The sequence below is a fragment of the Orbicella faveolata genome, unplaced genomic scaffold (genome assembly GCF_042242905.1).
Source record: "Orbicella faveolata isolate gen_17 unplaced genomic scaffold, um_ofav_v1 contig_34, whole genome shotgun sequence".
Classification (NCBI taxonomy): Eukaryota; Metazoa; Cnidaria; class Anthozoa; order Scleractinia; family Merulinidae; genus Orbicella; species Orbicella faveolata.
In genome coordinates, this window is record NW_028301563.1 from 13,514,077 (window position 1) to 13,530,000 (window position 15,924).

The 15,924-nt window shown below is 37.4% G+C and overlaps 1 protein-coding gene across 1 annotated transcript in view; it reads left to right on the forward strand.

Annotated features, from left to right (window-relative positions):
• Nucleotides 1–4,645: 4,645 nt before the first annotated feature.
• The window catches only part of LOC149104892 (uncharacterized), a 15,588-nt gene continuing 4,309 nt past the window's right edge, over nt 4,646–15,924 (forward strand). Inside the window, exons 1-2 of the mRNA XM_089271361.1 lie at nt 4,646–4,889; nt 9,429–9,749. Of these exons, the coding sequence (XP_089127487.1) occupies nt 4,646–4,889; nt 9,429–9,749 (565 nt within the window). The remainder of the gene's footprint in view (nt 4,890–9,428; nt 9,750–15,924) is intronic.

Sequence of the window (15,924 nt, forward strand, 5' to 3'; positions counted from 1 at the left end):
ACACTGAGGCCCAATGCCGTCTTAGTGCAGTACTAATTAAATTACATTAGGTACAATACAACGTTTAGTAATGACTTGCACAACATATTTTAATATTCAACCCATAGAGGTTTTTAACTGACTGTGGCAAAAGGAGAACCATAGTAATCAATCTGACCAATCAAAAAGGACACAGATATTCGACTGAAGCAATATTGAACTCGAATACGAACTCGAGAAAAGATGTGTGAGCGAGGCTTAGCTAGGATTGCTTGAAAATGTGACGCTAAGCTTTTAAACCAATCACTAAGCGTAGCGAGGCAAAGTCAAAGCAAATTAATGAGAATTACGTTGGGAATTTAGGGTAAAACCTCTGTGTTAGTAAATTAAAGCATTCTTTCTGAATGCATGATATAGTTATAACCTGTCGGTGTAAATATTGTTTTATTGTTTAAATGTGCCAGTAGTCTGGATGGAACGTAATGATCTTATCTCGAAAGGTGTTTCTGTTGGGAAATCAAAACATGCCACTTAACCATGGTTCGTTTTAAACATTAACTTACCGTCAGTGTTAAACGTATAAGAAATACGGCGAAGAATAACTTCTCTTCATATAAATTTTTCCAGTCTGTTAATAACGACCGAAGAGCCTACTTGTAGAGATTTGGATGGAAATGATGGTGGATAAACACAGAATTGAATTGATTAAATTAGAAGTACAATCTCTAAACTCGCTAGTTAAGACATTTGTTCCATCCAGACATGAATGCAATAATTCTGTAAATATATATTTGTTTTAGAAAAACTCATGTACACGTTTTAGAATGTTAAACTAAATAAAATTCCTTTAAATGTCATGGCTGCTAATCTTTTCGGATAGTTTTTATAGTGTGAAAAGATGAAGGTGAACGGCCGACCTCGATCTACTGGTACTGCCCGGTTCTCTCTGACAGTGACACTTAATTCCTTTCATTGAATTCTTTATTATGCTCCACCACTTCTTTCTTTCTTTGCAATCATCTTTTTCACTTTTCACTTCTTCTTCACTATGTCCTTCCTCTTCATAGCCTGCAGAGCAGGCGAGATTTTTTCGAGCGAGCGGTCACATCGTAAAAAGTTTAGCCGCCATCTTGAATTTTTCATGCCGTGGAAGACTGGGGAGAGAAAGAAAGTTTTACCAAGGGGGTGAATGATAGGCAAGAGGAAGGATAGGGGAGGGGTGGAGCGAAGAAAATCTCGCCTGCCCGAGGTCATTGTTCTTTTAGGAAACTCCGTTCGCCCACGAACGGAGTTTCTGATTGGTGCGGCTTGACCCTGCCTGTCAATTGTCTGTCAGTCAGTTTCGTTTCGTTCGATTTCGTGCGGGTAAGAAACATGGCAAACTCTGTCGAAAGTGATGTTGTTAGTTTCGATTCCGCTCTCGAGGAATCTCTCAAGCGTTTATGTGAACTTGAAATGTCTCGCGAATTACGAACGGAGCAAAAAGACGCAATTTCCACACTAGTATCCGGAAAAGCTCTGTTGGCAGTGCTACCCACTGGCTTTGGGAAAAGCTTAATATTTACGTAAAATGGGGTTGACTAGCCTACACGACTTCTACGGTTCGTGACATTTGCACATTTGCCGTTCTCTGTTCGGTCACTCGACCTTTCTTGTCGCTTCACTCGTGTTCATGAAGGGCACTTCATGTTGTGTAATAAGGAGGAATTTTAAGCGGAGTTGAGCCGTTAGATCGTGCTATGGCAAATTTTTATAATTCAAAGTCTGCATGGTTTGCGCTGTTATCTGCATGTCGACTCGTTGAGTTTGACACCTCTGTAATTTGCCATGTGTTCATGCTTTGTTTAGGCTCATTTCTATTGCAAGATATGCTTTTAAGTCTCCATGAATTTGCTTTTGAGGGACAAAATATGAAATTTACCGTGAACATCTTGCTTACTTGCATTCTATATTGTGACACCGGGCCCGGCTGGGACTAGAACTGTTTACAAGCACAGTAGGTAGATCCTTATCACGGATATCATATTTGTTCTCGTACTATTTCCTTCGGAGACGTTGTAGCTTTACCTTGAGAAAGCTATACGTTTGTCTAGAGACATTCTTATGTTTCTTGCAGCTATCTGATCGAGCTTATGTTTCTCTTGCTCGATGTATAGGTTTATTCCTCCTTTGGTTGTTCTGGCACCACATGATTCAAGTGTAGCTGTTTACGCGCAAGTCCCGTTAACTGTTTTGCGTGTTTTATATGCCATTGTTCGGCTTAGTTCAGGCAAGACCATGGTTTCGATCCTCCATGTGGATCTCATCAGTTGCCGGTATTTCTAAAATACTCTGTGCGTCTGAAGTCGCTAGCGCAACACGTACCTCTGTGAGAATGCAAGACATCCTGCGGCTTGACACAAACTTCTCGTGGTGTGTACCCTTGTGAGACTTCCGGTGTCGAGAAAACCTCATTTTGATTGGTTACCCGCTCATTTCCGGAAATGCAGTGAAGCGCAACTAGTTAGGAGGTGTTTCGCATTTTAACGGGCTTTTCGGGCAGGCGTCTTCTCATTTTTCCCCTCCCCCATCCCCCACCGTCTAACATGGCGGTCTAACATGGCGGTCTAAAAAGGCGGTCGCAAGGTTGTGACGCTAACTCGCCCTAATAAGACGCCTGCACTGCAGGCTATCCTCTTCATGGCAGTTTGTCTCTAATTCTTAATCGGTGAGCTTTGCATAAGCGCAAGTGCACATATCCTTGCTTCTGGATGCCAATTTCCCTTGTTAATGAGGCTTGCTAATCGAGCTTTGTGCCAGTATGCTCTCAATTTTTCCAGTGCATTTAACAGAAGTATTTTTTTTTGTAATACGCCTGTAAGCTTCCTCAGAATCACGTTTGATGATTTTACGCCTTGTTTCTTCTTGGATTTTGTTTAGGTGCTCTTTCTTTCCCTTTTCAGCTTTTCTTTTCTATTTTTTTCTTTTCTTTTTTTTTTTTTTTTTTTTTTTGTCTTCCGTTCTTCATTCCAGTCTTATTTAGCAAACCTTTGAGTGCTCGGTCAAGACTTTGCTTTATGCTTAAAAACTTCTCTTATTTGTCACTGACATCTCCTTTCATTTGAGCAAGTTCCTGTTGCACTGCTTTAGCATACTGATATTGCTCACTGGCCCATGGCTTAAGTTTATTTCTGTTAAAAAGTGTCCCCAAATTAGATGGAATGTTAATTTTCTCCCTTTTTCATTTGGGACATAATTTTTTCGAATTTTTTAACACCTTTGGACACAATGCCTATATGATTAGGCCTTAGTTGTGTCGGGGACATCCTCATCAATTTAAAACAGGAGGCTTCATTTGTTTCAGAAATAAAGAACACTCAAGTCATGCTTGACCTTTTCATAATATTTTTGGGTTTGAAATCTTCTTTTCCTTTCCTTGTAAAGTTATCCAGCAAATAGGGTTGTGCATAGATTACGAGTAGTCCCTCTTTCGCTTAGTCCGTCGTGCGTGACGTGGAAGAAAACCGCGAGAAAAAATATGGCCGCGCGAAAGGAGGGACTACCGCCTAAGCCCAAGAGTTTGAATTATGCGTTGCTCTCACAACGCAAAAATATGATTGGCTTATGTTACGAGCGTTGACAACGTTGACAACATTCGAGATACGTGTGACGTCGTGCGGGAATGTTTGGAACCGGAGCGAATCGAAGTGGTACCAGAGCAAATCGAAGTGCTGGAATCGCGCTTCGCAAGCCGTGATGTTCTTGCGAATCTGCCAACAGGCTTTGGAAAGATTCAAATTTATCCAGTGTTTTGTTTGGCAAAGCTTTCCGCCTCCATCCCGACTGCGAGCGTGTTAGTGATTTCGCCGCTCAGCAGCATCGTCCAAGTCAGCGAATATAAATTCACTGGGCTTGGCCTTTCTGCCGTCCATTTGAAAGATTTAACCGGACTTTCACTTGAAACCGGACATTCACCTGAAACTTTCCGCTGCTATCGGCAAACATTTCACCGCAGTTGGATGATCTCCTATGTCAAACACATAATGTAAATTCTCGGTTGAAACTCTGCATTTGAAATTTTCGCAATAACTTGTATATTTACACTTGCATGTTTGTACATGTCTGGGAGTATTTTGTTGAATTACTTGGGCCTTTCGTGCTTTAGGTCCTTATACAAGTACTTAAAATAGCCTTCGCTGTTACTCTCTGTTCCAGTTGACAATTTTGGTGATGAATTCCAAGGCAGCCGGCATGGAAGAAATAAAATATAAAGAAACATAAATATAGATAATGAAAAAATATATATATAATGAGAACAGGCCTCACATTGCCATTCAATTTCTGCCATGCAAATCGTTCAGTCCAAAAATACTCTTTGAATGAAATAGCAAAGAATTGTATTATTAAAAGTATGTCAAAAGAAAATAATGCTAAAGAACCCGCAAGACAAGATGGAAACTAAAACAGATACATGACGTGAGAAATGCAAGCAGAAACAACAGGAAACGCAAGCAGAAACAACAGAAATGCTTCGAGGACTATGATTGGAACACTCCTTGTCGCGCTGGTAAAGTTGGGCAATTAAGCAATCAGGAGCTTGCAAGTATCCGTCAGTCATTTCAACCTTCAATTAAAGGGCAAGAAAAATGATCAGGTGCGACGGGTCACTGCAAGTGCCTTGATCAGAATGGGTGAGGTACTTGATACCCATGTCTCTCTTCAGCGGCACGAAGTACTGCAAGATGATAACAGTGACAATGATATCGACAGCAGTTCTGATGCGGAAAGTGACAGCAAAGATGATATCGTTATTTCGCATCTTTGCAGCTCTGATTCATCGAAAAGCGAGCGTGATTTAAAAGGAAACCAACAGTTACAGAGTAGCTGTTGTAGCACAGGTCTCTGGCCAAACCCGATCTGGGCGCAATATTGTGAGGTCGTTTTTTGTATTAGTTGACCCATGTAAGTGGGCTGTTTGGAAGTGTTCACCGGTATGCTCTATATGGCTAAAAGAAATGCATAGCCCCCCCCCCCCACCCCCCCCCCACTCCTATCCTGATTCTTTTTAGTAACTCCCTCTTCATTTTCTAATTTTTTGATCATTCCCCCTCTTATTTTCCAGCCCCCTTCCCCCTTCACCCAAGGCATAAATATTGCATGGTCCCTTCTTGGTCGGTATACATACAAGCCTTGTCGAGGAGACAGACCTTTAGCAAGGACGGCCGTGACAGATTGCAACGGCTACCGGAAACAATAAATGACTTCCGTCAATGTTCTGCGCGCATGTCAGTGATGTTTGCTAACCGTCTTCCACTCCGCACCGACCGGAAATGAAATTACCATTCAGTGTGTGGTTTCCAAGTGTTAAACTTTTAACTTGGAAATTATACATGTGGTCGTCTTTTTTTGGCTTGCCTCTAGACCAAGAGTGACATAATAACATGTAGTATATAGTCGAACCTCCGGTCGCGACCACCTCTCGTAAGCGACCAGTTTTCCAAAATACAAAGTTTCCATGTGCATGGAGGCCTACAGAATATAATGTTTGATATCACTCCCTTTAAAAATAAATAAATAAATAATAATAATAATAAATTAATATTATCATTATTATTATTATTATTTTTAATTTGAATATAGGCTTAGCTCGAAGCTGTAATAACGCCCTAACATATATTTATGCAATATTCAGGTTAATTAATCTTGAGCCACCTTGAGCTAAAAAACAATATATTTTTAACAGAAAGACAACGAAATTTATATTTATATTTTCAGTAAAGAACAAAAACAAAGGTGGAGAACACGATAAATGCCATAGGAGTTTAAGATTTTTAACTGAGCGAAAGTAAAGACATGAGTTGTTGTTTTATCGAAATACAAAATAAAAGGTCTTCGGAATAAAATAGTTTGCCATATCTACATCGCAAGCGTAACTTGGCGCCTGAAAATATATGGTTTTTTTTTTTCCAATTTAGGAGTGTGGCAAAATGAGAAGCAGACAATATGTCAATTTGTTTGCAAAAGGAAAAGCATAAATTTAAATTCATTTGTTTGAATGGCGTTTAATTAATTAACTAACTTTTAACTTAAGACAATCACATGCTTGCAGGGCTGTAAAATAAATTGTTTAACATCCTACCTTTTGCCAAAACGTCAACAAAGCCGAGGAATATAGTTAAGCTAACAGTCGAAGTCGCAATGACGTCCTGTTATAGATATGCTTTCAACATTTAGGCCAACTCTATCTCGAACAAATCTGAAGAAAAAAAAAATTAATAAGATGAAAACAACGAAATCGATGTTTAATTCATAATAAAGAACCAAAACAAAGATAGGGAACACGGGAAATGCCGTCGAAATTCCAGGTTTTTAACTGAGTGATTGTTAAAAACACGAGTTTGGAATGCATCTTTCATTGAACTAAACACTCATAAACAAGCGCAAGAAGGAATTCCTTCTTATAAGCTTAGTTGAGAAACCCGCAGATAGAAATATTTTGTTCACATAATAAGTGCGTAATTTAAACGGAAAGTTCTAGTAGGAGCAGGAGGAGCCAAACTGACATGAGCAGAAATAGCTCTGAATAACAGAGACAAAACACGCCATCCCTTATTACAGTGTTGACTTGTAAAGAGCTGGTTGTCTGTCGACTTCACATCGCCAGCTGGTGCTAGCTCAATTCTTTCCAAGGACTTCAGAACTGAAGACGTTCGTTGCGGTGAAAAATGAATGTTTCTGCGCTCCTCATTTTTGCGTCATCAATTTCAATAACGCTTCGTCAAACGCAAGCTCAGGGTGAGTTCCAAAATGTCCTTACATTTTCATTGATAGCCTTTCAATCGCGTTTTATACTATCCTACTTTGTGTATCCTAACATCTACTTGCCTGGGCTGGCATCCCAAACTCTGCCTCATAAGTGGGTTGAGTTTGTTGTTGGTTCTTCTCTTCAACCTCTTCTTCTCGGTCATGTTTTTTCCCGGATACACCTATTTTGCTATCTTTATGAATACCGACATTTTAAAATTCCAATTTGACCAAGAATCCGAGTTTGTGTGAGCTTGTCTGAGTTTGTCTAAACACCGTCAATATTTTCATTCAGCTGGAACTCGCCAAGATCACGCAAAATTGTTATGATAAAATTTCTCAGGTAAAACTGACACGATATTTCATTAATCACTCACAAAAACATAGGAAAATGCGTTTTTTTTTGGTAACATTTTTATCTCCTGTCTGTCTCTTTTGCGAAAGCAATTTCGGTCCTTAATTGACGATACGCGAAAAGTTTAAAAGATAAGACCCATGTAAAAATATAGATGAACTTATTTGGTTCAATAGTTTTCTCGATAATGATGATAATGATGGTGATAATTAAGAGACTATCATCCAGATCACAGTCTTTTGTGATAAATTGGGAAACTAAACTTCTAAAAGTTGCAGTTCAGTCATTTTTGTCTTCTTTGTCCTTCGTGGAAGCTTTGTTTATTTAGCGCTCTTTGGTATTTAAAGCCGATAGTTGTAATGTCAAAATACTGTAAGATAAAGAAAACTATTTTCAAGGAGATTTCAAGTTCTTTATGCATCATCGCTAAGTTTTCCACAAATAACATTTGAATAAATTTACCGGAATTTATTAGTAATTTGTCTCACAATTTTATTGCGCATCTACGAGGCAATTTGCACGAAGCGTCGTCTAGTGTAACTTCCCCGAATTGGACATGTCTCGCACGTGACAGCAATGCAAGGCATGTTAATAACCAAGTGTAACAGCGCCCTTTGACACGATTGCCGACGCATTATTCTTGACAAGAGTTGGTACGAGAAATTGCTACTTGCATTTATCTTATAGCATCAATACATTCTTAAAAATAATTCTCAGTCAGTCAGCACATAAATAAAGACGAAGAGGAAGCTAGAATATCAAAACCAACTATTTTCTTACTAGATGGGAAAAGAGGTCTGTAAAATGCATCTCTAGTTTGTATTATATCGCCTAAAAAAGAATGATGCTGCATTTTTCGTTAATAAAATCGGCAAGGTGATCTTTGAGGCGAGATCTTTCAAAAATCTTCGAAGGGCACGGAAATTTGGAGTTTAAACGGCAAATAAGCGAAATGCAGGCTTTCTTGTTACAGGCTAACAAACATATCCTACTATACGTAATGCTGTTCTTAAAAAAATATATTATCTGAATTTAATCATAAACAAAAATAGGAACTTTATGCCCATGCGTTGTGTCACAGTTTTCTTCGGTCAGTCTTCTGTAATTAAGATAATTATCCTTTGAATTCTGTAGCCTAAAACTAAAAACGACTTCTTTCGTGCTCCAAAGCACTCGAGAATCAATAAAGGAAGTTATTACCAGTAACAGGTGGATTTAAAATACCCCATTTTCCTCACAGTATGAAATTACCGTATGTCATCATTGAAACCCCTCAATTAGTCAAATTATGCGGAAAACATCTTTCTTGTTTAAGTATGTTGCGGTTTGAAGGGCAGTATGCGGTTTTCTCTTGAGCGAGCGAACTCGAGCGTTTCATTTGTTTTCTTTCGTTTTGTGTATTTGTTGAACTTTTTTGTCTTCTTTTTGTCTAAGCGAGCGTTATCTTGGATTCAGTAAGTTGAAGAAAGCAAACAAAAAGTTAGGTTGATGCGTAAATAAATTTAACCAGCTCTTTTCCAGAAAAAAAAGCTAGCGTTACAGGTTATTAATACAACAGACCACATATAAAAACGTAGTAAATGTTTTTCTTGCACGCTACAAGGAAAAAATTTGGAAAATGCTACAATCACCGGTTATTTTGGGTTGTGTTTGAGGAAAACTCTGGCAGGTAAATCGCTTAATTATCGCGATGTCATCGTTTTCGAAAAGCTCTGTTTTCAAAATGTTTCCCGTCCACGCACACTAAAACGCAAGCCGCCGTTTTCAAATTCCTCCTGTTTGAAGAGCGTTTTCATAACGGGTTAGAGGAGACGGTAGGTCTAAGCATAGAAAGATAGCCGTGTTTTCAAATTTCTCCTGTTGGAAGAGCGTTTTCATGACGAGTTAGAGGAGACGGTAGGCCTAACCATAGAAAGAAAGCCGTGTTTTCAAATTCCTCCTGTTCGAAGAGCGTTTTCGTGACGGATTAGAGGAGACGGCAGGCCTAACCGTAGAAAGATAGCCGTGTTTTCAAATTTCTCCACTGTAGTGTGGACGCAGCCTGAGTTTTTCACCTCTCTTTTTCACTTAATGAAGTAAATTTCAATGATTCCCTCACCAGCCGCTCCCTAAATTTATTTCAAGATTGGTTACAAGCAACACTGTGTAATAACAGGTGGCGTGTTGTGTCGCTGCCATTCATAGGAATTTGGCTCATTGACACTCAGCTATAAGAGAGCGAGATGCTAGCTTGCATCTAACAGTTAATTTTTTATGTAAGGTGCAAGAAACATATTATGCAAGACTCAATATTTTTCTCTCCATATGACAGTTTCAGGAGCTGGCATAAGTATGGCAATTACGGTGCTTCTGATGTCTCAGATGTTTTATAAACTGGACGCTCAGCAGTGTATAATTCAAGGCAAATATTCCATCCGTGGCATGATGTTGAAAGGACATACCTTCATCGAGGAGAAGACCGGAATTGGGCTTAATTGTTTAGACAAGTGTGATGATGAAGTCAGATGTCAAAGCTTTAACTACGTCATCAGCCAAGGCATATGTGAGTTGAACAACCGCACCAAAGAAGCCAGACCTGAAGATTTTGTTCCGGACTGCGATCGGTTCTATATTAAACGATTCAGGGAAAGAGGTATTGTTCTCCTTTGAATGTTCATCTCCATCTTTTTTTTAAGGATAGTACTCGTATCTTATACGAGCGTGCCCAGAATCTCATTGCATCCCGAGGACTACAAACAAAGGGCTATCTTTAAAACGGGGAACGGGGAATCGGAAAATAAGAGTGAGGAACGGGGAACGGGGAACGGGGAACGGGGAACGGGGAATCTTTAAAATGGAGAATGTTTAAAAGCGGGAATCTTTAAAACGGGGAATCTTTAAAAGCGGGAATTTTTAAAACGGGAAATCTTTAAAAGCGGGAATCTTTAAAATGGGGAATCTTTAAAAGCGGGAATCTTTAAAACGGGAAATCTTTTAAAGCGGGAATCTTTAAAACGGGGAATCTTTAAAATGGGGAATCTTTAAAAGCGGGAATCTTTAAAATGGGGAATCTTTAAAAGCGGGAATCTTTAAAACGGGGAATCTTTTAAAGCGGGAATCTTTAAAACGGGGAATCTTTAAAATGGGGAATCTTTAAAAGCGGGAATCTTTAAAATGGGGAATCTTTAAAAGCGGGAATCTTTAAAACGGGGAATCTTTTAAAGCGGGAATCTTTAAAACGGGGAATCTTTAAAATGGGGAATCTTTAAAAGCGGGAATCTTTAAAATGGGGAATCTTTAAAAGCGGGAATCTTCAAAATGAGGAATCTTTAAAAGCGGGAATCTTTAAAAGCGGGAATCTTTAAAATAAGGAATCTTTAAAAGCGGGAATCTTTAAAATGGGGAATCTTTAAAAGCGGGAATCTTTAAAATGGGGAATCTTTAAAAGCGGGAATCTTTAAAATGAGGAATCTTTAAAAGCGGGAATCTTTAAAACGGGGAATCTTTTAAAGCGGGAATCTTTAAAATGGGGAATCTTTAAAAGCGGGAATCTTTAAAATGGGGAATCTTTAAAAGCGGGAATCTTTAAAATGAGGAATCTTTAAAAGCGGGAATCTTTAAAAGCGGGAATCTTTAAAAGCGGGAATCTTTAAAAGCGAGAATCTTTAAAACGGGGAATCTTTAAAATGGGGAATCTTTAAAAGCGGGAATCTTTAAAATGAGGAATCTTTAAAAGCGGCAATCTTTAAAACGGGGAATCTTTTAAAGCGGGAATCTTTAAAATGGGGAATCTTTAAAAGCGGGAATCTTTAAAATGGGGAATCTTTAAAAGCGGGAATCTTGAAAATAGGGAATCTTTAAAAGCGGGAATCTTAAAAAGCGGGAATCTTTAAAAGCGGGAATCTTTAAAAGCGAGAATCTTTAAAACGGGAAATCTTTAAAATGGGGAATCTTTAAAAGCGGGAATCTTTAAAATGGGGAATCTTTAAAAGCGGGAATCTTAAAAATGAGGAATCTTTAAAAGCGGGAATCTTTAAAATGAGGAATCTTTAAAAGCGGGAATCTTTAAAATGGGGAATCTTTAAAAGCGGGAATCTTTAAAATGGGGAATCTTTAAAAGCGGGAATCTTTAAAAGCGGGAATCTTTAAAATGGGGAATCTTTAAAAGCGGGAATCTTTAAAACGGGGAATCTTTAAAATGGGGAATCTTTAAAAGCGGGAATCTTTAAAATGGGGAATCTTTAAAAGCGGGAATCTTAAAAATGAGGAATCTTTAAAAGCGGGAATCTTTAAAATGAGGAATCTTTAAAAGCGGGAATCTTTAAAACGGGGAATCTTTTAAAGCGGGAATCTTTAAAACGGGGAATCTTTAAAATGGGGAATCTTTAAAAGCGGGAATCTTTAAAATGAGGAATCTTTAAAAGCGGGAATCTTAAAAATGAGGAATCTTTAAAAGCGGGAATCTTTAAAATGAGGAATCTTTAAAAGCGGGAATCTTTAAAATGGGGAATCTTTAAAAGCGGGAATCTTGAAAATAGGGAATCTTTAAAAGCGGGAATCTTTAAAAGCGGGAATCTTTAAAACGGGGAATCTTTAAAATGGGGAATCTTTAAAAGCGGGAATCTTTAAAATGGGGAATCTTTAAAAGCGGGAATCTTCAAAATGAGGAATCTTTAAAAGCGGGAATCTTTAAAATCGGGAATCTTAAAAAGCGGGAATCTTTAAAATGGGGAATCTTTAAAAGCGGGAATCTTTAAAATGGGGAATCTTTAAAAGCGGGAATCTTCCAAATGAGGAATCTTTAAAAGCGGGAATCTTTAAAATGAGGAATCTTTAAAAGCGGGAATCTTTAAAACGGGGAATCTTTTAAAGCGGGAATCTTTAAAACGGGGAATCTTTAAAATGGGGAATCTTTAAAAGCGGGAATCTTTAAAATGGGGAATCTTTAAAAGCGGGAATCTTAAAAATGAGGAATCTTTAAAAGCGGGAATCTTTAAAATAAGGAATCTTTAAAAGCGGGAATCTTTAAAACGGGGAATCTTTTAAAGCGGGAATCTTTAAAACGGGGAATCTTTAAAATGGGGAATCTTTAAAATGGGGAATCTTTAAAAGCGGGAATCTTTAAAATGGGGAATCTTTAAAAGCGGGAATCTTCAAAATGAGGAATCTTTAAAAGCGGGAATCTTTAAACTGGGGAATCTTTAAAAGCGGGAATCTTTAAAAGCGGGAATCTTTAAAATGGGGAATCTTTAAAAGCGGGAATCTTTAAAATGGGGAATCTTTAAAAGCGGGAATCTTTAAAATGGGGAATCTTTAAAAGCGGGAATCTTAAAAATGAGGAATCTTTAAAAGCGGGAATCTTTGAAATGAGGAATCTTTAAAAGCGGGAATCTTTAAAACGGGGAATCTTTTAAAGCGGGAATCTTTAAAACGGGGAATCTTTAAAATGGGGAATCTTTAAAAGCGGGAATCTTAAAAATGAGGAATCTTTAAAAGCGGGAATCTTTAAAATGAGGAATCTTTAAAAGCGGGAATCTTTAAAATGGGGAATCTTTAAAAGCGGGAATCTTGAAAATAGGGAATCTTTAAAAGCGGGAATCTTTAAAAGCGGGAATCTTTAAAACGGGGAATCTTTAAAATGGGGAATCTTTAAAAGCGGGAATCTTTAAAACGGGGAATCTTTAAAAGCGGGAATCTTCAAAATGAGGAATCTTTAAAAGCGGGAATCTTTAAAATCGGGAATCTTAAAAAGCGGGAATCTTTAAAATGGGGAATCTTTAAAATGGGGAATCTTTAAAAGCGGGAATCTTTAAAATGGGGAATCTTTAAAAGCGGGAATCTTAAAAATGAGGAATCTTTAAAAGCGGGAATCTTTAAAATGAGGAATCTTTAAAAGCGGGAATCTTTAAAACGGGGAATCTTTTAAAGCGGGAATCTTTAAAACGGGGAATCTTTAAAATGGGGAATCTTTAAAAGCGGGAATCTTTAAAATGGGGAATCTTTAAAAGCGGGAATCTTAAAAATGAGGAATCTTTAAAAGCGGGAATCTTTAAAATGAGGAATCTTTAAAAGCGGGAATCTTTAAAACGGGGAATCTTTTAAAGCAGGAATCTTTAAAACGGGGAATCTTTAAAATGGGGAATCTTTAAAAGCGGGAATCTTTAAAATGGGGAATCTTTAAAAGCGGGAATCTTTAAAACGGGGAATCTTTTAAAGCGGGAATCTTTAAAACGGGGAATCTTTAAAATGGGGAATCTTTAAAATGGGGAATCTTTAAAAGCGGGAATCTTTAAAATGGGGAATCTTTAAAAGCGGGAATCTTCAAAATGAGGAATCTTTAAAAGCGGGAATCTTTAAAAGCGGGAATCTTTAAAAGCGGGAATCTTTAAAATGAGGAATCTTTAAAAGCGGGAATCTTTAAAATGGGGAATCTTTAAAAGCGGGAATCTTTAAAATGGGGAATCTTTAAAAGCGGGAATCTTTAAAAGCGGGAATCTTTAAAATGGGGAATCTTTAAAAGCGGGAATCTTCAAAATGAGGAATCTTTAAAAGCGGGAATCTTTAAAATGGGGAATCTTTAAAAGCGGGAATCTTTAAAATGGGGAATTTTTAAAAGCGGGAATCTTTAAAATGAGGAATCTTTAAAAGCGGGAATCTTTAAAATGGGGAATCTTTAAAAGCGGGAATCTTTAAAATGGGGAATCTTTAAAAGCGGGAATCTTTAAAAGCGGGAATCTTTAAAACGGGGAATCTTTAAAATGGGGAATCTTTAAAAGCGGGAATCTTTAAAATGGGGAATCTTTAAAAGCGGGAATCTTCAAAATGAGGAATCTTTAAAAGCGGGAATCTTTAAAATGGGGAATCTTTAAAAGCGGGAATCTTTAAAATGGGGAATTTTTAAAAGCGGGAATCTTTAAAATGAGGAATCTTTAAAAGCGGGAATCTTTAAAATGGGGAATCTTTAAAAGCGGGAATCTTTAAAATGGGGAATCTTTAAAAGCGGGAATCTTTAAAAGCGGGAATCTTTAAAACGGGGAATCTTTAAAATGGGGAATCTTTAAAAGCGGGAATCTTTAAAATGGGGAATCTTTAAAAGCGGGAATCTTCAAAATGAGGAATCTTTAAAAGCGGGAATCTTTAAAATGGGGAATCTTTAAAAGCGGGAATCTTTAAAATGGGGAATTTTTAAAAGCGGGAATCTTTAAAATGAGGAATCTTTAAAAGCGGGAATCTTTAAAATGGGGAATCTTTAAAAGCGGGAATCTTTAAAATGGGGAATTTTTAAAAGCGGGAATCTTTAAAATGAGGAATCTTTAAAAGCGGGAATCTTTAAAATGGGGAATCTTTAAAAGCGGGAATCTTTAAAATGGGGAATCTTTAAAAGCGGGAATCTTTAAAAGCGGGAATCTTTAAAACGGGGAATCTTTAAAATGGGGAATCTTTAAAAGCGGGAATCTTTAAAATGGGGAATCTTTAAAAGCGGGAATCTTCAAAATGAGGAATCTTTAAAAGCGGGAATCTTTAAAATGGGGAATCTTTAAAAGCGGGAATCTTTAAAATGGGGAATTTTTAAAAGCGGGAATCTTTAAAATGAGGAATCTTTAAAAGCGGGAATCTTTAAAATGGGGAATCTTTAAAAGCGGGAATCTTTAAAATGGGGAATCTTTAAAAGCGGGAATTTTAAAAGCGGGAATCTTTAAAACGGGGAATCTTTAAAATGGGGAATCTTTAAAAGCGGGAATCTTTAAAATGGGGAATCTTTAAAAGCGGGAATCTTCAAAATGAGGAATCTTTAAAAGCGGGAATCTTTAAAATGGGGAATCTTTAAAAGCGGGAATCTTTAAAATGGGGAATCTTTAAAAGCGGGAATCTTTAAAATGGGGAATCTTTAAAAGCGGGAATCTTTAAAAGCGGGAATCTTTAAAACGGGGAATCTTTAAAATGGGGAATCTTTAAAAGCGGGAATCTTTAAAATGGGGAATCTTTAAAAGCGGGAATCTTCAAAATGAGGAATCTTTAAAAGCGGGAATCTTTAAAATGGGGAATCTTTAAAAGCGGGAATCTTTAAAATGGGGAATTTTTAAAAGCGGGAATCTTTAAAATGAGGAATCTTTAAAAGCGGGAATCTTTAAAATGGGGAATCTTTAAAAGCGGGAATCTTTAAAATGGGGAATTTTTAAAAGCGGGAATCTTTAAAATGAGGAATCTTTAAAAGCGGGAATCTTTAAAATGGGGAATCTTTAAAAGCGGGAATCTTTAAAATGGGGAATCTTTAAAAGCGGGAATCTTTAAAAGCGGGAATCTTTAAAACGGGGAATCTTTAAAATGGGGAATCTTTAAAAGCGGGAATCTTTAAAATGGGGAATCTTTAAAAGCGGGAATCTTCAAAATGAGGAATCTTTAAAAGCGGGAATCTTTAAAATGGGGAATCTTTAAAAGCGGGAATCTTTAAAATGGGGAATTTTTAAAAGCGGGAATCTTTAAAATGAGGAATCTTTAAAAGCGGGAATCTTTAAAATGGGGAATCTTTAAAAGCGGGAATCTTTAAAATGGGGAATCTTTAAAAGCGGGAATCTTTAAAAGCGGGAATCTTTAAAACGGGGAATCTTTAAAATGGGGAATCTTTAAAAGCGGGAATCTTTAAAATGGGGAATCTTTAAAAGCGGGAATCTTCAAAATGAGGAATCTTTAAAAGCGGGAATCTTTAAAATGGGGAATCTTTAAAAGCGGGAATCTTTAAAAGCGGGAATCTTTAAAACGGGGAATCTTTAAAATGGGGAATCTTTAAAAGCGGGAATCTTTAAAATGGGGAATCTTTAAAAGCGGGA